The 27,028-nt window shown below is 42.1% G+C and overlaps 1 protein-coding gene across 6 annotated transcripts in view; it reads right to left on the reverse strand.

Moving 5' to 3' along the window:
• CFAP20DC (CFAP20 domain containing) overlaps positions 1-27,028 on the reverse strand; it is a 137,324-nt gene that overhangs the window by 16,447 nt on the left and 93,849 nt on the right. For all 6 annotated transcript variants that reach the window (XM_035106806.2, XM_035106802.2, XM_035106801.2 and 3 more), the window contains 2 exons: positions 25,867-26,070; positions 19,986-20,047 (listed from right to left, as the gene is read on the reverse strand). In XM_035106806.2, coding sequence (XP_034962697.2) covers positions 19,986-20,047; positions 25,867-26,070 — 266 coding nt within the window. The remainder of the gene's footprint in view (positions 1-19,985; positions 20,048-25,866; positions 26,071-27,028) is intronic.

Consider the following 27,028-nt stretch of genomic DNA (forward strand, 5'->3'; position numbering starts at 1 on the left):
TCTCTATTCCCTTACTAGGCTAAAGGCCAGTGACAGGAAACATGTGGCCCTCTAGATGCTGCCAGATTACAAACCCCAAAATTCATGACTCTTGGTCCTACAGACTGGGTATGATGGGAGTTCAACCTCATCTGAAAGTTCTTCTTTCCTGGTATAGGCCATCCTTAAGGAGATTTCCAGTTCTGCAAATTGGTCCAGACCGAGGGAAAGGTTTGAATGAATGACTGCTGATAACAGAGAGATATGTCTGCATAAACAGCCTTGATGTTCCAAGGAGGAACATACTGGGTGCTGTTCCCCAGGTGACAGGACAGAAACCCCCTCTCCAAAACAGCATATGACACTCTCTTCATTCCCATCTTCCTAGACTTCACTTTTACAGCTGGTAATGTTAAGAAGTGTTGGACTAACATACAGACAGAGAGTTATGAGTGTGGGAAATTAGATAGATAGTGATAGCAGTCTTTATTCATCAGAACATTAATTGATTCTGGAGCAACCCGTCATATGAGGTTAATATGCATAATAGAATCTGTGGTGTCAAGTTCAACATTTATATGCACGTGTTCAGACATGATAAAGGACTCTCAAGCTGCACATCTGTTTGTATATTCTAATTAAGGTATATTAGCATTGATCAACTTGGTACCGTATATAAATCAATACAAGGTGACCTAGGTATTAAAAACACATAGTTTTAAAGGAGCCTTGGAGCATATGATAAATGAACATTTAGTTTGCTCTTGGGTTTCTTTTTGTAAAACAAACAACCTTCCCTGTCTTGCTAATAGTCTTCATAATTTGCAGAATTGTCATCTTTCTTTCTTTGCATACAGGCATTAAGGAGAAAACCTATTTCCCATTGACAGGAACGAAACTTTGTTGCAGGTATTGAGCCTCTAGCATATACCCAGTTCCCAAAACCTTTGTTCAGTTCAAGAGCAGGCACAGTTACACATGCACATCCTTTGAGTATAAAGAGCTGCCCTCTCCATTGGCAGTGAACGGAGAAATCTGATGGTGCAGAAAATCCATACGTGCACTGGAGCACACCTAGGGCTCTGGAGTAGGGTGTTGATATTGAAAAAAACTATGCACAAACTTGGTAGCCCATATGCCTAAAATTTATTAACAGGAAGGAATAAAGAGAGTCTCTGGGCAACTTCTAGCTCATTAGTCTTGATAAAACCCTTGTATTCTGGCATAGTCCCTACCAGCTTCCAGAAATGCTTCCTTAGAATACAGAGTTTCAGGATGACATGCTGTACTTGTGTAAGACCAACAAGGAGTCTTGTGTCAACTTAAGGACTAAAGAAATGCATGCCCCTGAATATCAGTTGCTGGGGAATATGAGCAGGAGTGCGCTAATAAACTCATGTCCTGCTTGTAGACTTTTCATGGGTATCTGGTTGGCCACTAGTGGGCCTTTTTGCAGCTAGGCTCTTCTGATGTGCTGAAATCTAACGAGGCACAAGCTTTCATGGGCCAGGGCCCATTTCATCAAATGCATCTGGATATGACATTTCAGGTTGCCACTATCTGCTAATGGTACCTATATCTTACACCAAGAACAGGTAACTTTATCAACAATATTTTCCACCCACACATTTATAAACTGTTAGCATGCCGGGTGAAAGGTGACCTGTATGCAGAATCATCCCCAACTCCTATTTGATGCAATCTCTTGAAAGATAAAGTTATTTGTCCCTTAGCTGAAAGAAAGGATCAAACTCAGCTTATTTATATTTGCACTCTTATTTGTAGGTACCTGGTGCAGCCATCTTTTAAAGCTTATTTCCATAGGCATGAAGGACAGAAATTTACCTTTTAACCTAATATTCTACTTGCATTTTGGAGTACATACAGTTCTCTTGGACTGCATGCACCCGGTGTCTGAAAACATCTCACACTGAAAGCAGTGCTTTTGTTTTTAAAATAGCCTTACAGGGGGAAAACAAACCCTATAGCAAGATATGCTGGGATGAGCAGTTTAGGCTACAGCAGACCCCCAGCTGAGCTGGGAGGTTCCCGGCACAGCTGGGATATGATGGCTTAACCACCTCAAATAACTGCAGAGCATGAGCCCTGATAAAGGGGTGTGGTGGGGTCAGGACCTGCCATGGGAGGTCCTAAACCCATCCAGTTTCGCCATGCGACCTGGCAACCCATTGTAGATTAAGCCAGCACAAAGGTTGGTGTAACTCAAACTCTCTTTAAAGGCTTGTTTTCCCTCTGCCAGGCCTAGGCTCTGCTCCTGAAAGGAGTTTGTATCTAGCACACTTTATTCTGGCTTACTTTATGCCATCTTATTGTGAACAAGATTGCTCCCACAATCTCTTACATCAAAAGGTGAAATGAAACTGAATAATGCTTCACAATAAGTTCCTAACTCAGGGAGCTGCTTAACTGCACCCACGTCCAAGTCTAAACAAACAGAATGCTATAATGAATGACAAAACGTATATGAAAAAAAGAAAAATTATATTTAAAAATGTTGTTACCTATCTGCATGGAGAACAGTAAATTCACACAAACCAAACAAAAGTGTGTGGAGGGGACTACACAATTGTAATATGTAAACACATTTCCCAGGGCTTTAAATTGCATTAAAAGTTTGCATTTTTGTGGGGGGCCATATATTGTTTAAAATTATTTTAAGGTCAAAACTTGCAACGTGTTGATGATTTAAAAATGCGAGGCGAGAATGACATTATATTACTCTTCTAGAGTGTTATTGTAGTGTTAAAATATCATTAAATCAGCACAAACCAACACTTATCATTTCCTGCACATTTTTCACAGTAAGCTGCATTCTGACTATGAGTAATCTGTTAATCTGTTCTTTGCCTCACAATCCGTCAAAGTGACAGATTCATTCCATCCCTAATACATAATATCTTCATTTACTGTATGTGCCTTACAGGAAACTCTCTCTCTCTCTTTTTGCTAGCACTGAGATTTAGAAAATCACAAGCAAATACACAGTGTCACAATCCTTGCTCTTGCCTCTTTCTGCACCACTTCAGAAAGTCCAGCCAACTAAATTTCAAGTACTGTTAATCTAAGCAAAGATTTATTTACGTCCAGCATTTTTAATAGCTTGAAACCACAATCCTCAGACCATTTAGCCCTTAAATCCCTTTGAATTCAGGAGGGGCTGTTTTTGTACTTTGAAGGAATTGGATGCAAACAGCCCAGATAACTGAAGAGGCCCCATAGGAATATTCCACAGGGATATCAAACAGTGAATGAACACCTCCTGATAATTGAGGCACCAAATGATCACTCGCATGTGTGAAATGGCCATCACAAATCAAACACCACATAGAAAACTTGCACAGCACCTGACATCAGCTCCGATGCGGTCGGGGACACAATCATGTTCATCAATTTAATTGGTAGATTCATCAACTAAAGCTTTAGCTGATTAACCAGTAGGAGGGAAATTTTAATTGGTAGGGCTGGAAGTTAGGGGAACACTTTTCTTTTTGGGGGCTGGTTGTGTTATGGAACAAAAAGAAAACATCCTGTGTGTTATAGACACTCACCATGTGGTTCACCACAGTCTTCTGGAAATATTTCCAGTAGTGTTCAGCGGGATTTAATAATGTGAGAGCTGGTCCTTATGCGTTGATAATCAGCCCTCTAAATATACATTGCTACTTGCAAATAGCAAAGTGAAATGGGAGCTGCAGGCTTCTTATAGTATTTAATAAATGTATAAACCAGCTTTCCCCACCATTGAAGGAATGGGGTTACCAGCAGAAAGCACTGACCACAGCAAGACATCTGCACCATATGCTCTAAGAACATATACTTGGGCCCTTATATCAAGGTTGCAGAGGGGTGGGTTAATTGTAGACTGGCCCATGGGTTGCTCTGATGCTTCTGCATCATGCAGCATGAGTGCACACTACTGCATGCCAACATGGATGAGCTACATCATGAGGCACTAAGTCTACTTAGGAAAAAGCCTAAGTGGTGTCAGTGTGGGGTGGGAGAGCTTGTGACACTCTGTTAGATGACCATCTCCACAACTTTTTGTCTTGTCCTTCTGTGAGCTGGTTGGCCCTATTTGGAAGGGGAAGGAGGGTTGAATATTTTTCAGTCTAAAGACTCATTTTACAAGCTTATTACAAACAGATGTGTGTATCGCCTTACATTGGCATGGTAAGGCAAAATTTGTAGGTCAGTGTTATTTTAGAGAGAGGGGAAGTATACATGCTCTCTGTCTATGCATTCCTCAACTATGACCATACAATTCTTGTTGCGTCTTCTGTACATTTGCTACTGGAAATATATTGTTATAAGTTTGGGAGAGAGGCAGATTCCCTGTAACCCCTAGATCACGGGTGTCAAACACAAGGCCCGGGGGCCTAATCCGGCCCGCCAGACCTCGTCATGTGGCCCGCGTAGCCGCCACCGACAGTAGCCGCTGACAGTAGTTCTGGAGCCTGCGATTGGCCGAGGGTCAAAACCGGGGGCGGGGCTGCGGGCTGCGCTGGAGCCGCGCTGACGGCCTTGGCCAGGGAATTTCAATTTCGAATGAGGCTGAGGGAGGCGGTGGCACAGCGGCCAGACGGGGAAGTGAGATGCAGGAGGAGGAGGAGGAAGCCCGCCGAGGAGGTAGGAAAGCCCTACAGGCGCCGCCGGCAAAGTTGGTGCCGGGACGGAGCAGCGCTGGATTTTTTTTTTTGGCGGGCTTTGCTGTTGTCTCCGAGAGTGAGGCGGCACTGGGGAGCCGCCGCCCGCCGCTTCCCTTCCTCTCCTCGGCTGCATCCGGGAGGTGGGCGAGCGAGCGGGCGAAAGGGACGCGGAGTGAGCCTGAGGGGGAAGTAGGCGAAGCGCATCAGCCGCTCTCTTGATGGAGCCAGGTTTCTCTTCCCTCTTCCCCATTTTCTCCTCATAGACACTCGGGAGGGTGCCTGACTTTTGCTCTGCCCCCCACCCCCGAGCCACCCTTTGGCTTCTCAGTTCCGGCGGAGCTGCTCCCCGGGGGGCGGCTGGGAGGGAGGCGACGACGACAGCACGGGTTCCTGCTCTTCTCGCTCTGCCGCCGCCTCCTCTCAGCCCCTCGTGATGTAGGGCTCCAGATGGAATTGCCTCGCGGTTTGAGTAGGTGGGAGGGTAATTTTTTTGGGGGGGAGGAGGTTTTCAAGCCTCCTCTGCCTGCAGTTCCGGTAGGGAGAGGCGGCGGCGAAGACGACAACAGCGCAGGTGGGGGGAAGAGCAGCTCTGAGGCGAAGATGCACGTCCGCTGGGGCTGCCGCCGCCTTCCTCCTCAGGAAATCCGCTGCACTCCCTCAGTGCGAGGGGAAGGGACTCTGGCGCTGAGGAGGGAGGATGCAAAAGCAAAGCAGGGAGTTGGCGCTGCACCGCATGTTCCTGCCCCTCTCCAAAGCATGGGGTGGGTAGCAGCGTGTGGCATCCTGCCTAGCGGGGTTTGGGTGTGTGCAGGGCGGGAGAGGAAAGCCCTCTTTCCATCTGCAGGTTTTTAATCCCAGCAGTGGCTTTCTCCTTCCTGCCGAAGGTTTAGTTGAGCCCCCCCCCCCCCCCCCGGGAAGCCGTCAATCCCCACCTTTTGTTCAAATTTCCCTCGTTTACATCCCCTCCCGCGTGGGGGCGGGAATGAGCTTACATTATTACAAAAAACAGTAATAATTGAATGCAGTGACAATAATTTATGATAATAAAGAGTGGACACATAGTCCTACAGACACAACCGGCCCTTTGAGGGTGACCAAACTGCTGATGCGGCCCCGGATGAATTTGAGTTTGACACCCCTGCCCTAGATAAAGGGTTAGAATTTGAGCAAACTCATACATCCGTGAGTTAAGCAAAGTTTTGTTAAAACTATGCCAAGTGCTGTTGGCATTATAGTTTAGGATTATTAGCACAGCCAGCTCACAGAGCTAGCTGGGGATAAGCCATTAACAGACAAATGTGCTGATTGCTGGTCATTAGCACATCAAAAACAGGTCTTTGGGTCTGTGCAAAACTGGGGTTGCTAAGGCTACTGTTGGTGAAAAGTAAACAATCTCAGCTTCCATGAGTAGGAAAACAGGGGAGGGGGCAGTTTCATTTTGCAGGAGACTTGGGTTTTTGGCAAAATGTGTTGTGGGAACGAAAAGAGGAACAAGTGAAGAGCATCTTGGTTCTGGCTGGAGGAAGCTGCACTGAGAGACTGGGAGCTATGGCTGACTACTGCTTTGGTCCCAAGCTTGCTGAAGCTATGAGGGGGTGATGAGAGACACTCTAGGGGGTATAATGTTCTGTACCCCCTCCACTGCAGACTTCCAGGTGTAAAAATGGGTTAAATGGACCATATTTCTTAAAGACATTAGCCTTCAGTGTGCTTCAATCTTTCCAACACATGCCTGGGTAAGTGCCTGGGACCCCTGGAATCTCATGCGGCAGCTCGGCGGAGGTTGGGGTGAGGTGTAACAATAGCTACACTGCAGATTTAACATGTTACTTGGGGGGCTTATGTGATGAGGCCGGGAACCACTGTCAAAGATCTCTCAGCATCCTTGTTGCACCACAATTTTCAGGGTCTTTGAAGAAAAGGATGAGTTGTTTCTAGGCCAAGTTACTTAAACTCCACTGAAATGCATAGTACAATCATGACTTAGATCCCAATGGGATCTAATTTCCTAATTAGAAACCAGTGGGAATTATCTGTAGCTAACTTAGTCAGGATCCAGTCCTAAACTGGCTTCAACCAAAAGAAGTTGGCGGCACAGAATTGCCCTATGGCTGCAGTTCAGTAAGACTTGTAGGCAGAAGTACATTCCCCCCACTTACAGTTATGGAAGTTGGAAGAATCATAGAATTGTAGAGTTGGAAGGGACCCTGAGGATCATCTACTCCAACACCCTGCAATGCAGGAATGTGCAGGTGACCCGTAAGGGGATGGAACCCACGACCTCGGCATTATCACCACCACGCTCTAACCAGCTGAGCTAACTGTAGACTCATGTGAATACTTTCGTTGATGCTTGCTGGGGTTCCCATTGTGGAGGCTTTGGATTGAGGATTTAAAGTGCAATTTTATGTATTTTATATTTTATAACTATATTGCAGCATTAGCTTGGTGACAATATAAATGGTGCCAATGAAGAAAAAGCAGCCCCATGTTTTATTACCTAATTTAACAAAAGCAGCAGCAGCAGCAACAAAACCCGTCCTGTCCCTTTTGCAAACTTTGATTCATGTGTTTATCAGCTTATTAGCTATATAAAAATTGCATTAAAGAACTTGCACAGGGGAAAGGAGATACTCGGCAAGATCCCTCCATATTCTCATTTCATCTCAGTCAAACAGGCGATAATGAAGCATATCAGTTATGAGCTGTCAAGGCCTAGATTTGCTTGTCTGCTGCTTCATATGCCCACACATTTAACAAAGTGTAAATTAGCTATTTCTTCTCTCTCTTTTAGTGGAAATCTGAGCACAAGCAAACCATTCATTTTAGGAATTATGTTTGAATGCTTCAGCAATTCATAAAACACCTGAAGCTGTCTTCTAATAACCAGCTGCCTCACGTTTAACAAAGCTTGCTTTCTCTCTTGCGGGCTTGAGCCTGAGAGCCTTCTGCTGCCTTGTACTATAGATTGCCACCCATTTATTCTTAATGGATGACTAGAGAACAAAGGGTTAGGAAAACAAGCAAAATCAATGGACAACAGAGTCAATAGAACAATATCTTATGTTAGCATAATCAGATCAGCTATATGCAGCCTGCAGAACTTCTGCCTTCTGTACAGCAATAGTTTTTCTGGTAACTCACACGTGCTCATTGCCTTTATTTAGTTATCAGTGCTGATTTTACTGTCAAAAAGCTGAAGCAGAATGCGCTAGAGATTGCACTCTCAGTTCATTCACCGCAGGAGTGAGACCCAACAAGCCAAACAAGTACTTGATGGGAAATATATAGAGGGTTCCCTGGAGGGGTAATCTGAGAAACGTTTAAGAACTACTGCCCTGCAACATAGGCCTGATTTCCAAATGAGTCAAATGAGTTTTGTGTTTTTATTTTGTATTTTTATGCTGTGGAGGACGGTATAAAAATTTAATAAATAAAATAAAATAAAATAAAGCATGATGGTTCTATTGATCGTAGTGAACCAACAGACTGAAGTTTCAGGATTACTCTCAAGTACAATCAGAGTTGGTTTCATGCATTCGTTAACAGGATAGAAAAGGTGTTCCTCATACATGCCAAGTTCTTTGCAGCATCCACAATATGCCATTGGCATAAAAATAGCAACTGGATCCCCCCTCCCATTTACTCTTTACAAATTTTCAAGTAACTTTGGAGTAGGGAGCCCAATCATTAGGGCCTGCTTCCATTCAAAACTCACTTGAAAACAGGGACCCACTGTTCTCAGTTTACCTCCCCCCCCCAACTTCTCTTTCAAAATATGTTTAAATGGCTTTCAATGGGATTCATATCAAAGAGCAGCGCCAGCTTCTTATAGTTGGCTAGAGAGGAAGCAACACAAACCACCTATTCCTCAAGTGTCCAGTGTCTGATAACTTCAGTGTATCCAGGATGCTGCTCAAATGCTCAGTTTTTTAAGCATTAAATCCCGGGTGCCCCCCCCCCCCCGGCACCAGACAGATTTGGGTATGAACCCACACAAAGCACAAACTGATGTTGCTTTTACAAATGGTACCAAGGACATACTTTTGTCTAACACTATGCCTCCCCCCCCCGCAGTCTGTGAACAAAGTTAATGTGCCAACTGAAGGCTACTATGGCAAGTATTAGCCTATCAGCAAGTTAGTTATATATAGAAGAAGAAGTCAGGCTAGCAGCTTTTGTGGGCTTATTTACATAAAGACTAGTGTAAATAAATTACATGCCTGTATTGGTTTTATACTTCTTTAGCTATTGGTTTTATACTTCTTTAGCTATGATGGTGTCCATCATAACATAATGAGAATAATAGTTTAGTTTTAATTTAACAAATCTGTTAGGAAAGGGGATTAAGGCTCTCCCTATAATTCTCAAAGTTTCCCAAGAAGAAGAAATAAACCAGTACAAGACTTTAGTGTGGATATGCCAAAGGGTACGATATCCTTCTCCCTCATGCCATATAAATTACCCAGATGACAAAGTCTCCAAACTATTAGAGACAATTCTGATCCACTATCTTCTTTATTATCCTATTTCTTTTGATGCATGAGCTGGGCTGATGAATACAGTGGAACAGTACTAATTCAGATTAATGGTTGTACAGCCCTGTTGCAAATTATTGAATTTTGTGAATTAGTGAACAAGCCCAATATAAAAGTAAAGTACATTTTGTGATACATTATTGCTGCTCGCTTATTTTGGCATTTGCAAGATAGTTCTCTGATACTTCATAACATCGTGTAGGCTGTTGCATATGATTAATGAAGTTATATGACCTCACTCATCTAATGAATCATAAAAATGAATATGCCTTTTTGGTATAGCTGAATTCATTTTTTAAAATGTACACATTCAACCTTGAGCTGTTCTGCTATTAAATCTTCATCGCTCCCCACCCCGCAGTAGTGTTGATTTCTCAGCTCAGTTCGTAGGTGAGGCTCTCGTGAAATATAAATAAATGCTTACTTACATATATATTTGCTGTACAATGTTTTTAAGGGACCTCATTTTAGAAAGATTTCTTAAGAAAATAGTAAACATTAGGAACTATTTTATTTGGTCCTTTGCATACCCTAGGACAAAAAGTGCTCTAAAGAGAGATGCTAGGTATAATATTTAAGACAAGACACAGGGTTTGTAGGGAAATTTCAGACAACTGCAATACACTTCAAACAGTCTGATTAGTGCAAATACTGACTATATATGCAACTGGGGGAATTCCAGTCCCCCACCCGACCCTGGAAAGTTGAACATCAACTAGCCTTGATACATCAACAGAGACCACATTCTTGGAGCACATCTACTGCATGTGTATATTATGAATTGAAAGTGCTGGTTATTACCATTATGGTTTGGGTCCAACATACCTAATAAACCATCTCCTCCCATGCAGAAGAAGCTCCTTTCTACATTACAGCAGTGGGGGAAGCCTGGTTGGTTGAGACACTGGAGAGGGCCATACCTAGATTATTGAACTCCTTTCCCTTGGAAATTCGGTTGGCCCCCTCTTCCATCATCTGGCTTGTCAGGTCAAGTAGTTTTTAAAACCTCATCTGCTGTACCTGTTCTGAAATGTTTTGCAGTATTATTAATATTCCCTTTTGAAATTGCTGCATGTCACCCTGACTGCTGTGACTGCAACAGACAGTTGAGGCAACGGAAGAACACAAGAAGAGCTTGCTTGCTCAGGCCAGTGACCCATCTAGTCCAGCATCCTGTTCTCATAGTGGCCAACCAGATGCTTGTGGGAATCCACACAAGCATGGTCTGAACACAAGAGCATTCCCCACTCCCTTGCAGCTTCCAGCAACTGGTAATCAGAGCACCAGCCTCTTTTTTTTTTTTTTTGCCATTTAGGGTGTCTGATGCTAGCTTGCTGGATATGTTGCTAACGTGCACTATGATTCAAGACAGCAGTCCCAGTGGCCATGCTTTCAATTGAGGAATCACTGGTTCATGCAAAAACAGAAAAGAAATAAAGAAGTTGATTCAGAGCCTGGCATTCAAGAGTACATTAAATAATTTAGGTAGCAAACTGTTGCATTGCAATACAACACTATAAACAAGAGGGAGAAAAGAGCGAAGATCTGAATACTGTCTGCACTGTGGCTAAGTTAATGCAAGGGTTAAACTGGAATGAGAGCCAGGCCTGTTACAAGCTACAGTCAAAGAAGAAAACGGCTACAGACATTCTTGCCCTAACAAGCTGTGCATCCCCATGAGCTGTAACCAGGTCACCCATGTTTTTGCTCAACTGGCATGTGAACAATACATTCTGCTACAAGGGGAACAATTAAAACACTGGTTTGTGTGATTATTGATGCTGCCTGTCCACTTAGGTAGATTCAGTAGTGAATCAGCCTTCAACATGAAAGGAAGGTGTGACTGTTTTTCAGGATCTCGCTTCCTTCCTAATTATATGTGCTCCAACAACTTGAATCTGACTATAGTCCTAGCTGTGTTGTTGCCTTGCTTGCCATTAGCTTATTTGCGGAAGGAGGTAGGGTGGCTATCTGAAAGCATCACAAGGCAAAAATGATAAAGTAAGGATGAAGAACGGCTCTGTTTTGGGCAAAGAAACTGTTCCTCAAGACCACCGTATGCTAGTAAGATAACGTGTGCTATTTCTCGTCTGCTCAGGTGGCAATCTTGCACAAACGATGACACAAGATGCATTTGGATTACTCTGTAAAAGCATGTGCATAATAGGAATGTGCAAGGGATTTATTTCAGCTCACATTTAAAGGTGAACCTACCTAATTTACACTTTACAAAACTATCTGTGAAGCCAGACACAGCTGTCCTTTTGAAATCCATACTTCTCCAAATTTTGCAATGCTTTTCTCTAGGCGAGTAACATGTACAAAAACATATCCTGGGGCAAGGGGTGCATAAAATGTGCATATTAGTGAAAGCAACATACAAAAAGTGTGACGTATTAGTGAAATTTCTTTTGAAAAATGAGATCATTAGGCAAATGGGTGGAAATTTCAGGGGAGCCATTTCCCCTACTAAGAAGACCTCTTTGACAATGGGTCAGTCTGGGAGCTGGTGGGCTGCCCTTTGCTGGAGGTATTTCAGCAGAAGAAAGAGACCCATCTCTCAGGGATGCTGTAACTGCATCCTGAATGGCAGATCCTATGCTCAAGCAGGGGGTTGGACTAGGCAGCCTCAAATGACCCTTCTGACTCTTCTATAGGCCCATTTCTATAGGCCAGACTCAAAACTTGTAGAAATTTGCCTTGCATTGGAGGTCACACGATAAGTTTTCCTTTGACTGAGAGACCAAAACACCCTGAAATATTGATGCTCCATCTTAGCTTGTTTCTGCAGTTCCTTAAAAAACAACAAGAAGAACAACCCAAAACAGCTGTTTGATCTTTGGATGCATGAATTTCAGTTGGTGACTTGGGAAGAGCCTGGAATGACACTGATTCAATTCTAGGACAGCTGACGAGAAGCAGGCAGAGCCAAGGTTTATAAAAATGCTTTCCTAAATAGAAAGTGACAGAACATTACTTTGTTTTTTGAAACATTTCCCGGAAAAAAAACACAAAAACTTTACCTCAGCTTTTTTCAACATCAACCCCAAATGCTAACTATGCCATGCTGTTGCAAGGCTAGAAAATGGCTGCCACAAGCCCTGGTGTCTATTTGTGGATGCCCTGTTGTTGTTTAGTCGTTTAGTCGTGTCCGACTCTTCGTGACCCCATGGACCATAGCACGCCAGGCACTCCTGTCTTGCACTGCCTCCCGCAGTTTGGTCAAACTCATGTTCGTAGCTTCGAGAACACTGTCCAACCATCTTGTCCTCTGTCGTCCCCTTCTCCTAGTGCCCTCAATCTTTCCCAACATCAGGGTCTTTCCCAAGGATTCTTCTCTTCTCATGAGGTGGCCAAAGTATTGGAGTCTCAGCTTCACAATCTGTCCTTCCAGGGAGCACTCAGGGCTGATTTCCTTAAGAATGGATAGGTTTGATCTTCTTGCAGTCCATGGGACTCTCAAGAGTCTCCTCCAGCACCATAAGAGTCTCCTCCAGCACCATAAGAGACAAGCCCAATAAGAGACAGGAAATGGATTGTAACCTGGTACATCAAGTTCTACACATTGGCTGACTGATACAAACAAACAAACACACACACACACACACTTAAACGGACCATCCACTAGGCATGTATGTTAAATGGAGAAATCCCTCTGCTCATATAAAAAAAACCCCCATAGTTTCACCTGTGTTGATCAAATGGATATGCATATACTTAAAAATAAAAATAAAACTGACTACTCTTAAAATAAATCCCTTCAAAAGGGATTTAATCTTGCTGAAAATATATCTCCCAGTCTCTTTGCCCCTCTCCATTTGACCCCTTGGTAACATCCTATATAATGCTTGCTCATTAAGTCTCTTAGACTTTTGATTGAGTTGTCTTGGTATAATGTGCAAATACACATTATGTTCATTTTCCAAATCACATTTGATTTTCTGCGTATCTTCTTTTGCTTCCAAGATGTGCTTCCCAAGAATGTCGGATTCTGATTTCTCCTTTAAAGGAGGAAATTCTGTGAAAAGGTTTTAGAAGAATACCTCTAGATCACAGACTTGGAGAAGCAATAATTTTTCCTTCCTTCCTTACTTCCTTTTTGGAACACTATCACTCCTTTTCAGGAAGAACAGCTCAGTTTTTCTGTTTTAAAGAGAGTAGCAACGTGGACCCTGCCTTTTCAGGCTATATATAACAGATTTACTATATTCATCTCCTCCAGTTTTTATACCATGATGTAAGCTGACCTCATAATTGTGTCATCCTCTATATTTACAGCCCAGTAACACCTTTCTGGCAGTTCACAAGGGCCACTGAATTTATGGAGGCAATAACAAGTCAGGTGTTTTACAGATTGCCTGTGCATCTCAGAAATAAAATAAATAAATAAATAAATAAATAAATTCAGGACTATAAAGTGAGGTGGTTGGAATACAATGTTTGTATCTTTACTATGCTTCCCCTCGCCATGGTTTTTTTTTTTTTTGCAGATAACTTTTTTAAAAAAAGGAAATCTCCAACACAGTTAAGCTGTGCAATCCTGTTCATAATTGCAGGTTTTTAAATGTATTCTGATGTATTTCAATTATTGTTTCTAAGCTTGTTTGTTTTTACTTCATATTTTATAACATTGTTTTTAAAAGTTGTAAGGTGCCTTGAGAGAAAGGCAGTATTTTAAGATATCAAATTAAATAAATAAAGCATTTCACTAGGAAGTAGGTTGAAATGAGGTCAATGGAGCCTACTCTCTTAGCAAGTCCACCCAGGACTGCAGCCACAATGGAGTGTTTTGGACTATATCAGATTAATTCTACAGGCTATAGTGGGAATAGAAGAGCTTCAATCCATGTGCTCCAAATGTCACTGGGCTACAGTATGTGCTTCAAAGTGCTAAAATGAATAAAATTTCACCTGGACACAGTGGATAAAAGGACCGGGAGAGATAGGTTTAGATCCCCCCCTTTTAAAAAAATAACACTGCACACTAGTAGCTTTGGAAAGGTCACCCTCTAAGCCTCGATTCTTTATCTGCAGAATAAAACAAACAAACCCTGCTATCTGTCCAATGAAAACAGGAGGGTGGAAGTCTAAGACAATCAAAAGGCCTCAGTATTTATAGAATCATAGAACTGTAGTGTTGGAAACATCTCGTTTCATATAGTGACTCATCAGCTGCCTTGAAGCAGCCCACGAAAAGTCAAGAGTGGAAGGAGTACATAATACCTGCTCGCCAAAGGATGAACCAATGTTGAGAGCTCCCTTCCTTGTCCTTACAAGAACAATTCTATCAGAGATGCCTGTGGGAGAGGATGGCGCTTGTTTCCCATTGTCAACCTGTCTGCCAGAAATCTTGAACCCAATTTAGGCCACACTGCAGAGGGGAACCATCTTGTTATGCATTTGATTTATGTCCCGCTGCATACCATGGCTCAGTTTGGCCGACAGCCATTTTTCTAAATGTTAATAGTTCTATCTCTATAGGCTCACATACGGCATCAAATGGGTTTGATGATGAAAGTGCCCAAACAAATGGGCAGATGGATGGCAGGGGTTGAGGGGCGAGGCAACTGAGCGGTACTAGTGGGTGCAACCCTGCTCCCCCGTCCATGCAGTTGAATGTCACGTGGAATTCACGCTCAAAGAGACATTATGCCACAGTATCTGAGATTATAAAAAGGAACTGATTTCAAAAGTGTCTGATAAGGGATGGAATCAATTCCAGGCCTTATCAGTGAGATAAACGTCAGTTTTAGATGGTATCTTGTGAGTAAATGTTGGGAAATTAATGATTTTGCCTAAAAGGGAAAAGTGATGTATATTGGAAAGCTGCCAGAAACAGAGGGGTTAGTGAAACTGGCCCCCACTGGGGGCGCAGGCGCAAAAATCTGCATGATGCATATGTGTGTGGAGATGCACTGCTGCTGCCGTGAAAAGATCAAACATGGGAGAAGCTTCCTGTCCTTCTCACACCGTGGCACAAAGGCGTGTGATTTTTTTTGCCCTTACTCCAGACACTTGGTTTGTGTGAAATGTACTGATTTGTAATGTAGCTACTGAAGTAAAGTGATTTTTTTTTTCTGGGGGTGCCAGCGCTGATACAGCTCCTTGCCAAGGGATCCTAGGCACACCTCTGGCCAGAAGCGAAATAAAGAAAACTTATTTTAAAATATGATTAACACTGAGGAAACCCCCACATCAAGAGGTGTTGTTGTTGTTTAGTCGTTTAGTCGTGTCCGACTCTTCGTGACCCCATGGACCATAGCACGCCAGGCACTCCTGTCTTGCACTGCCTCCCGTAGTTTGGTCAAACTCATGTCCGTAGCTTCGAGAACACTGTCCAACCATCTCGTCCTCTGTCGTCCCCTTCTCCTAGTGCCCTCAATCTTTCCCAACATCAGAGTCTTTTCCAAGGATTCTTCTCTTCTCATGAGGTGGCCAAAGTATTGGAGCCTCAGCTTCACGATCTGTCCTTCCAGGGAGCACTCAGGGCTGATTTCCTTAAGAATTGATAGGTTTGATCTTCTAGCAGTCCATGGGACTCTCAAGAGTCTCCTCCAGCACCATAATTCAAAAGCATCAATTCTTCGGCGATCAGCCTTCTTTATGGTCCAGCTCTCACTTCCATACATCACTACTGGGAAAACCATAGCTTTAACTATACGGACCTTTGTCGGCAAGGTGATGTCTCTGCTTTTTAAGATGCTGTCTAGGTTTGTCATTGCTTTTCTCCCAAGAAGCAGGCGTCTTTTAATTTCGTGACTGCTGTCACCATCTGCAGTGATCAAGGAGCCCAAGAAAGTAAAATCTCTCACTGCCTCCATTTCTTCCCCTTCTATTTGCCAGGAGGTGATGGGACCAGTGGCCATGATCTTGGTTTTTTTGATGTTGAGCTTCAGACCATATTTTGCGCTCTCCTCTTTCACCCTCATTAAAAGGTTCTTTAATTCCTCCTCACTTTCTGCCATCAAGGTTGTGTCATCTGCATATCTGAGGTTGTTGATATTTCTTCCGGCAATCTTAATTCCTGCTTGGGATTCATCTAGTCCAGCCTTTCGCATGATGAATTCTGCATATAAGTTAAATAAGCAGGGAGACAATATACAACCTTGTCGTACTCCTTTCCCAATTTTGAACCAATCAGTTGTTCCATATCCAGTTCTAACTGTAGCTTCTTGTCCCACATAGAGATTTCTCAGGAGACAGATGAGGTGATCAGGCACTCCCATTTCTTTAAGAACTTGCCATAGTTTGCTGTGGTCGACACAGTCAAAGGCTTTTGCATAGTCAATGAAGCAGAAGTAGACGTTTTTCTGGAACTCTCTAGCTTTCTCCATAATCCAGCGCATGTTTGCTATTTGGTCTCTGGTTCCTCTGCCCTTTCGAAATCCAGCTTGCACTTCTGGGAGTTCTCTGGGAGTTCTCGGTCCACATACTGCCTAAGCCTGCCTTGTAGAATTTTAAGCATAACCTTGCTAGCGTGTGAAATGAGCGCAATTGTGCGGTAGTTGGAGCATTCTTTGGCACTGCCCTTCTTTGGAATTGGGATGTAGACTGATCTTCTCCAATCCTCTGGCCATTGCTGAGTTTTCCAAACTTGCTGGCATATTGGGTGTAGCACCTTAACAGCATCATCTTTTAAAATTTTAAATAGTTCAGCTGGAATTTTAAATAGTTCAGCTGGAATATCATCACATCAAGAGGTAGAAGACTACTTCCAATCAAAGCTAGATTGGAGCCAACCCCAGTGTAGCACAAGCTGAAAATAGGAACAGGTAATTTCAGTTGCAGCCTTATGGTGTACACCAGGCATAGGCAAACTCGGCCCTCCAGATGTTTTGGGACTACAACTCCCATCATCCCTGACCACTGGTCCTGTTAGCTAGGGACGATGGGAGTTGTAGTCCCAAAACATCTGGAGGGTCGAGTTTGCCTATGTCTGGTGTACACTCTGCCCTACAGAGCCTATAAGATTGATCACATACAAACAAAAAATTCCGCAAGATATTACATAATGACTAAATACAGCTATCTACAACTCCAGACAGACTTGTGTCATTTTCACCAATGAGCCTTAAATTGGTTTAATTTCTCAAATCTACATTTGAAATACTAATATCTACACCGTCAAGAATGAATGTTCTATGTGCCTCACATTAATGATGTGACCATGTTGCATGCAACAGCACGAGAGAGGCTTCAAGGTGCACTGAGTGTCATATGTGAAAACATTCCGGGTTGGACATGGTCCTGCCTCCATCTGGGAGCCTTGCTCTTGCTTCACGTGTTCTGCAGCTCTCAGCTCTAAAGCTAAACTCTCACCTTTCTCTGCCTGGCCTGTTTTAGCCTCTACAATGTATTTCTGCTGTTGTAGGCAGTTTATATGGCAATTTGTCACTTTGTCCCTTTGGGCATCCCTGCGCTCACTGTGGAAAGGCAACCATATGGTTACCATCAGCTGTCAATTGGCAGGGGACCAATATGGGCTGAAGTACCCCTTCTTGTGTGTCCTGAAGTACGTTGGGTGTGCTGAAACACGCACGTCCCACTCCTCCGATGGAGCTGCACAGATATGCCTTTGGAGACGGTTAGCTTTAACCTCGACACAAAAACCAGGAGTGGATGAAACTGCCTGTTTCTCATCCATGGCACCTTTGCATGTTTTAACCTATTATTCTGCTCTGTTCCCTTCCCCCATGAATCTGTATTTTTAAAATATTCTCCAAATACCTATTTCAAGGCCTGTACACACATCAATACACACATTTAGATGCTTATTTTGATAGGTCTGAAATACCAAGAACTGTGTTTCATGATTCTGATAAGTGCAAGATCTATTGGCTGAGTTGTGATCTATACATTTATTTCATAAAATGTATGCAGTTTGATTGAAAGAAAAAAACCCCAAAGCACTTTGCAAAAAATAAAATAAAAAATATTACAGCCAGACAAAAATTAAAATACTAAAAGAGACCTCAACTTTTGAAGCGCATGGTTAGATTTGTCTAAACTAAAGAGTACAATGAAGGCATCTGCTTGAACTCAACAGGCAGGGAGTTCCAAAGTTTTGGTGCTGTCACACTGACTAAACCATCGAGTTCTTACAAATGCAGGAGTAATATGTGGCCCTGTAGTAGTGCTAATTCCACCAATTGAAGTGGTCGAGTGGGACATGCAAGGGAAGGCGAGAGCTGTGCATCAGGACATTTGATATATGGTTCTGAATCCCTAAATGGAACTAAACTAAACCTTAATCTGCAGAATTAAGCCCACTGCATTTTGTTCTGACTTGAGTGGATATATACTAGTCTTCTTTTCCCTTCTGATATGTTTGTGAATTGTCAGCATGACTCCTCAAATTGTATTTCTCTCTCGGCCAGAGGTTTTCAAACTGTGTTTGAAGGAATCCTGGGGTTTCTTGGAAGCTTATTAGGCTTCTGTAATGAGAATATCAGTAATTGAGGACAACCCCTAAAAGCTAGCTTCCATTACAGCTTTTCAGCGGCAATATGTGCCTGTAGAAGAGGTTGGGTGTGCACTCTCAGTTCACACAGAAACCCAATGAGCCTGGACCAGAGGTCCATGTGAATGACTGTGCCCCTTGAATATTCAACAGTATGCTCCGCAAGCGGTCGCTGTGGCAGAGATTGATGCAGAAATAAGAGAGACAGGTGAACTTCCCTTGGCTCCCATTGGATCGGCTTAGAAATGAGTTATACTATTTCCCTTGGAATTGGAAAATGACTTCACTCCTTACTGAACCAATCCAGGCAGCTCTTCAATGTGGTGCCTACCAAAGTGACAGAGACATTCCTCTGTGGTTTAAAAGCAGGCTGTTTCAAAGAGTAGCTCCCACAGATACTGGGAGTGGGACACAAAATCCCAGCTTTCCCTTTTACCTCGGGTCCACCCCCACCCCCGGGATTGCGCCTCCCCTCCATTTTCCCCAAGGGCAGCTCTTTGAAAGAGTCTCCCAGCAAAGCCACGAGGACATTTCTTAATGGCTTTTCAATATAGTTCTTATGCAGAGCTGCTGCCTGAAATGTAAGGGACAGGGAATTCCCCCCCCCCCCGTGAGAGACACAAGCTAAAAAGGTTCCCTGTGGGGGTGGGCTTTCTCTCCTAGCCCCCCCTTTCCTGGTGGGCTTGCTCACACTTCTGCTTGTCCCATGCCTAGAAAGCACAGGTCCAAAAGGTTTTCTGCTTGTTCCGTGCTTTCTAGGCACATATCAGAGTGGTTTTTGCTTGTCCCGCTGCTTTCTCCTGTATGCCGCTGAATCGGGACAAATGCTTATCTGCAGAAAAACCGATAGTTCTGATTCAGCAGCGGACAGTGGGCTTTCCCAGGGAAAAGCAGCAGGACAAGCGGGAATGTGGGGATAAGAATTCTAGGACTTCTTGTGCCCTATGCCAAAATTTCCAGTCCCCTCTAGTGTTTCATTACCTGACTAGCACCAAAGACTTCCAAACAATTCTTTCCAATATGATTCTTTTCTATTATCAACATTAATGTTGCATTGCGGCTTCTAGGAATAAGGACCCTACCTACCCCAAACAGTGTTGAACCCCACATCTGCACCCCTCCTTGCATGTCTTCCTCTCGCATTCAGACATGCACACATGAATGTTAGCAGCTACAAAGTTTCACGTGTGCATGGAGAAGGCGGAGAGGGTGGACATCTCTTTCTCAGGCACAATAGCTGAAAACAAGATTTAAGAGTCTACCAAAGAAAAGTCATATTGATCAGTTCTTTAGAACATTCCGAACACATCCTTGTTGCCTGGGCTATAAACAGCAGCTTACCGTGGGTTGGAATGGGAAAGAGGGTTCATTTCTTTCTGATAGTGACACCCTTGATTGACAGGCTGTGGAAGACAAGAAGCAGGAGTGAGAAATGTATTTTGCCAATGTTCTTTCAGTCTTGAAGCTATTATTAACCACTTCACGCAATCAATATATATGCAGTGCTTACAGAGTTAGAAAAGTAAACAGATGAGGCCCTACTTCCTAATGGTGGGGGTCACCAAAGGGAGGGGAGGAATGAGGAGGGAAGGGTAACAATGGGAGAATCCATGTAGAATGACCGTGCCTTAATATAGGTGCTCTCCCCAAGTCAGGAAAATAATACAACATTTTGTATATATGAAAGGAAAGTAACGTCATGCTTGTCTGAAGGATGGGAGAAAAGTCTGAGTATATTCATGATTTGCTAATATTCAGCAGCAGCAATCATTTGCATTTTCTCTCTCACTTGCACTTTTGCAAATTTCTGTATTTTCATCAGTTGGCCACATGCACAAAAACACTAGGTATAATTGATTTCAATTTTAACATTTAAATTCTCATTTTAAATATTCATAATTTCAGAAAAATGCTCTGATTTAGAAACAAGGCATTTTTTATATATTTTAAGAAGATTTAAAAGTCACTTTAAAGAAATTATTACACCTGACAGCTAAGCAGAGAAATATGTAGTTCTCAAAGCTATTATGTTCATTTTGGACTGACAGTTTGGAGCAGCTGCTAAACAATTCAACATTTTTTCCCTGACAGCCTAGTTATTACATTTCATTTCTTGGTAAACTATCACTGGCTAGAAAGTATAGTTTTTATTATATCACTTTTGCAAGTTGCCTGAGAGCATTTGTTCATGCATTTGCCTTGCATCCTGGTATCTTCACAGCCAGGAGACAATTCTACTCCCAACCCCCAAATATGACTAAAGATACGAATAGAAGGGCAACAGAAAATCAAGCTGCATAACAGATGAAAATGCTAAACCTAGTATAGGACTAAGGTTAAAGTACATGGGGAAAGTAATTGGATACATAAAGCCGAGTATTTATTATTCAAGAATGTACAAAGCATATGAATGGAATCTTGCAGCAAAGATAAATGAGAGACAAAAAACAGCCTTCTGGTGGTGCTGTTGCCATAGATTAGGCCAAGGGACAAAGAGGTTATGTAAAATATAGCCAATATTTAGAACAGAAAGCCTTGTTTTCTGGTGAGACGCTGCCTATAATCTATATGGAAAAAATTAGCAAAGATTTGATGAGCCAGTAACAGTGGGGGAAATATGATTAATTGGAAAAGACAAGATTTTATTGTTTCACACAAGAGAAGAATGCACAAAATACAATTTTCTCCAGGATCATCAATGCAAGGAAAACTTTACAAATAAGTCCCCTTATTGATAAGTTCCCTTCATTGTTAAACACATGTATGAGAACAGTTGCACACTGCAGAATACAAAATGACATTGGGGCATGGCTGTTTTGCTTCACTTGTATAAAACATAATTCTTATGTGGGGTTTAATTTTCAGCAGCCCCTAGAGCTGTGAGTGGTAAAAGAGAACAAAAAATGAGTCAAAATCTGCCTTGCCTAATAGCAAAAATTCAAGATAGCAGACAGAATGGAAAAAAAACTCATAAGCCCTATTCATGCATTATTTGCATGCAATGATGATTAATTTGCATGTGATGACTTCTAGACCTGCCACCAACGTCACATATGCCCTTTAGAACGACTGTGCACATTTTGGCTGTGTAGGTGTCCCAATTGCATGGTGGTCACAAGTGAGCAGGACCTCCTGTATCAAGTTTTCCTTACACACAACGACATACAATGTGTTGTTGTTGCAGGAAACAAATGCAAAGTCAAGGGTGGGGATAAAAGCTCCACCCCACTCTGGAGAAAACATGCCACTGCCCTCACATGAGTAATGAGTGAATAGTTTCCATGGTGTTTTCATCCAAAATGGGCATGTACCTTATATCTTAACCTGGGGTGAGATGCCAGTGAGATGCCTTTTGTTTGATGCAGAAGATAATTCTTAATTCATTCCAGAGAGGGCAGTCTGGAAGGTCACATATTACGAACCTCAGAATCTATAGCCTTCATAGTTGCAGAACACAAGTGGAAAGTGACAGTAATCAGAAATATATATTATGCTGTCAGGTCTCACGATTTCATTTCCAGTCTCATAATTACTCATTGATTTTGAATATCAGGAATTAGCAGCAATAGGCCCTCTGTCATCTCACACGACTGAATAATGAGTTTGTGGGTGGGGCTGGAGCTATTGCACCTGCAGGAGCTATTGCACCTGCGATAGCTCAGCCAGTAAAGCACAAGACTCTTCATCTCAGGGTCATGGGTTCAGGCCCCAGATTTCTGCATTGCAGGGGGTTGGACTAGATGATCCTCATGGTTCCTTCCAACTTGACAATTCTATTATTCTATGAATAATTTTCTGAACACTGAGGCACAGAGTTGTCATTTCGGGTTCTAGACTTTGCCAAACATCTGCCCCAATCCAGTTAATGAGATTTGTACAAGGAAGCAGACTCCTGCCAACGTTTCACTTGATGAGTCTGGAATTGTAGGTGCAAACTGGATGCATGCACAATTGTGGATATAGTATAGATGTGTTACCTTGCTACCTGCCTTACATTGCTACAGAAGTCACCAAAATACATGGGAGAACTCTAGAGTCAGCTGATCTACAGAAGGGCAGGTCATTTATACTTGCCCACTTTGGGAAGAATAATGGAATCAAGCAGGCTTTGGAAAAGAATAATGGAGTCAACTTTTCTTACAGAAAGGTTTTTTACTAGGCAAAAAGCTGAAGCATGTTGGAAGGACAGCTTAAGGAAACTTGCCTTTCAGCTGTACTTTCCTCAGTGGCTTTTTGAACAAGCAACGAATTTCAATTGCCAGTGTTGTCAACTTGACATCGCATAAAACTTTATACTCTCCGCTAAACTGAACCAAAACAGTTTCAAAAGTCAAGTTCATAGATTGCAATGTGTAAAGATAGGGCAACATCAGAATCCACTGAATGATTACTTGGATTCTGAATGGTTCATTTGTTTGAAAAGTGTCTTAACAAAATTTTGGTCTCAAGTTAAAAACTCAGAGAGAGAGAAAAATCCATAAAGAGGTCTAGTTTTCTGTAGAGAGGCACACACAAAACATTCATCACTAGTTGCAGCTACATCTAATTATACTTTTAAATGAATAATTCATTATATCTTAATGTTTTTTTTAAAAAAATACATTAGTCCAAAGTGTACAGAAGCTGAACAAAGTCCTCACTTTGAACCCAAACATGAGTACCAGGACACATTTTATTCTGAGTATTTGTGTTCTAAAATTATGCAAAACTAAAATGGGCATGTATAATCAATCACATAACAGGGATAACTGAGTTCTGGAAGCCAGTATATTCTTTTTGAGATGGGTGATAGCCTGAGCTGGGTTTCCCAGAGGAAGTAAGAGTTTTGTTTGTTTGTTTGTTATTAAATGGATCACATTTACATGGAAACAGAGATGTGCACCCATTTTACAGACTGATAGATTTCTTTCTCTCACTCACTTACAAAATACTCAGACATGTGCAAAAGGCTATGCAAAAAAGAAAAAAGAAAAGAAAAGCATTCAAGAGTGCTTTGTTCCTGAACATTGGTAAGGATACACTGTATGTTTTTAAATTTTATTTATTTATCATATTTATTACATTTCTATACTGCCCTCCATCCAAAGATCATAAAGGGTCTGGAAACCAAACCTTATGAGGAATAGTTGAGGTATGTTTTAGGCTTGTTTAACCTGGTAAAGAGAAGTCTGAGAGGAGATATGATAACCATCTTCAAATATCTCAAGGGCTGTCACATGGAAGATGGAGCAAGCTTGTTTTCTCCTGCTCTGGAGGGTAGGACCCAAACCAATGGCTTCAGGTTACAAGGAGATTCTGACTAAAGGTCAGGAAATCTTTCTGAAAGGAAGAGCTGATTGACAGTGGAACTGACTCCCACAAGAGGTGGTGGACTCTCCTTCCTTGGAGGAGATTGGATGCAAATTTATACTGTAATTTTATGTTGTGAACCACCCTGAGATCTATGGATGAAAGGTGCTATAAAAATGTAAATAATAATAATAATAATAATAGAGTTGAGATTCTCGCATTGCAGAGGGTTGGACTAGATGACCCTCTGAGTCCCCTTCAACTCTACAATTCTATGATCACAGGGTGGTTTATAATTTAAAAAGACAAAAATACCAAGCATAGTAACAAAAACAGTAGCACACCCCCATAGCAGACTGTACTGGACTAGATTGATTGGAAGAAATGAATTAGAATAACGCAGAATCATGTGTTCATATGAAAAGAGGAGTGACCGACATGGAATAGAAGGAAACAAGCGATGAGAGCAGGTGGGTGGCATATGAAGCTTAACAATGATGGGAAGACAGGTTGCATGAGATGTATGAGCAGTGCTTGCTCTGTCATAGGCTCCTGAGGTGCCTCAAATGCCTTCACAGCTCAGCAGTAGCCTCAACATTCCCTTTTATATGTTTATTAATTTTTGGGAATGCAACTGTAAAACACCAGCAGAATGCACAAATTAATCAAATGATTTTAAAGTATATACTGAACATTAGGACATTTTCAAGTCAACATAAATGTTGTAATCGTCCCCTCCCCCAAGGAAAAGAAGAATATTCAAGCCTTATCTTTCTAGCCTGAAAAGATTATTTCAGCTTAAAAGGTAGCTTATGGTTCTCCGCCCACTTTGCAAAAATATAGGATTTCTACTCCGATCACTTGCTTTTGAAGAATGATATAGAGTAATACTGAAATCCTTTTGGAGCAAAACCAAAGCTCAGAGATAACAGCACATGCATTGTATGCAGAAGATCTCAGGTTCAATACTTTAAATCTCCAGTTAAGAAGATCAAGCTAGCAGGTGATGGGAAAGACCTTTTGCCTCACAATTCTTAAGAACCTCCGCCAGTCATGGTAAGCTATATTTGGGCTTGATGGTCTAATAGTTCAACCTGTTCTTTAGACACACTTAGGAGTAAGGCCCAATGAACACAGAGGGATTCTGAGTAAACATGCTCAGGAATGGACAGCATGTATCTCAATATACATTCATATTCAGAAAGACAGGTCCCACGTCATTCTAGCACTAGCTTTGAGTTGTTTCAGAAGCAACTATCTTCAGTGATGACCGCCGATAGAGCAGTTGTCCAGAGTGCAGAAACAGAAGCTCTGGGAGGCAACTGCAGGAAGCCAGATTTTGGCCAAACTTTAGGAGAACAGCCTAATGGTTAGAGCTGTTTGGCAGTGTGATTGACTGCCTTAGGAGTTGATGGGTTTTTGTTGTTGCTGGAGGCATTTAAACAGAGCCATCTGACACAGATGCTGTAGCTTAGGCATCCCCAAACTTCGGGCCCACCAGATGTTTTGCACTACAATCCCCATCATCCCTGACCACTGGTCCTGTTAGCTAGGGATCATGGGAGTTGTAGGCCAAAACATCTGGAGGGCCGCAGTTTGGGGATGCCTGTTGTAGCTGCACCCTGCACATTATTATTCCATGGAAGGCCTCTTGAGTGTGTTTGAAACTCTCCTAAGAACCTTACTGTCACTGTTGGAAAGTTTTATCAATAACGCACGGCTGCAGAGTTCACTCATGAGTCATGAGCATCTATGCGGACAACACTTAAAGGTAGAACCCTAAAAGAACATAAAGATACAGGAAAAAAAGTTTGTATTTTTCCAGGATCTATAGAATTTAGGAACCTTCTCAAGCCAACACAAACATTTAAATGAGCCCAGAAGAATTAGGGGCTCCATTAGGAAAACATACAGAAGGTATGCTCAAGCTTACCGCTGGAAGACATGAGTTCCAGGTGGTTGTGTCATCACTGCTTGCACTGATGCTGATATTACAGTTGTCTATCTGAGATGCACTCAACCCATGTGAAGGTCCGTTATCTTCCAGCTCTTCATTCTGCTGCCTCTTCATACTAGCCAACATTTGCAGTTCAGAAGCACTCATGTTGCTCGGCTGGTAGTTTCGCCAGTCATACTCCTATGAATTGTATTGAAATGAAATGAAATGTGAGGGTGGTACTGGAAGGAATCACTATGGAGAAGACATGCACACTTTTCTACAGCAGTTGAAAAGATCCAATATTTTTTGCAAGGAAAGGAGGTCATGTGATATTTGCAGCAGGGAAAAGTGTTCATTAATATACACACCAGCTTCTGCTATGGGTAATAACTGCATCGACAACTTAACAGAAAGGACATTGAATAAAAATACAGCTACGTGGGACAGCTTGTATTCTAGTAGTTTTGAGACTTGCATGGTGTATAAAGCTGCCAGGAATGTTTGATTAATACTGTATAAATGAGTATAAGAGATGAGAAAACTAATTGAACTGGGATAGATTGCAAACACTGCAAGGTTCATTAATTACTATAATCCAATGAATTAAATTAAACAAGATCATCAGTTGGAAGGTGAATCCACCTAAGTTTCATATTTATTTATTCTCATATTTATTTCTATTTTTTGTGGGGGGGGGGAGAGAATGGAAAGGACTATAGCTTCAAGACAGAACATGTTTTGATGTTGTAAGACTTCAAGTTTGGGCTAAAACTCTACACTTGTCTACCTGAAATAACCACCAAACTCTATAGGACTTATTTCTAAGTAAATTCTGAAGGATTGCACTATGAACCCCTGGCATGTCTTATTAAAACAGGACGCAAAGTTAAAGCAAAGTTTGTCACTAACAGAAGTCAGTAGTGGGTGAGTTGTTTATTACATGACTAAGATTCTACTCGAAACAAAATATAAAAAATTCCTTCCAGCAGCACCTTAAAGACCAACTAAGTTTTTTAGTAGGTTTATTTAGAACTAAATCCCGAGCTGAAGAAATGAAAAGCAGTATGCACATGCTGAGTGAAACTGTAAATGTTCTACACATTAACATTTACTTATTAAAATATCTGCTTCACCCCATGTGTAATCTCAACTTTGG

The sequence above is a fragment of the Zootoca vivipara genome, chromosome 2, assembly GCF_963506605.1.
Source record: "Zootoca vivipara chromosome 2, rZooViv1.1, whole genome shotgun sequence".
NCBI lineage: Eukaryota > Metazoa > Chordata > Lepidosauria > Squamata > Lacertidae > Zootoca > Zootoca vivipara.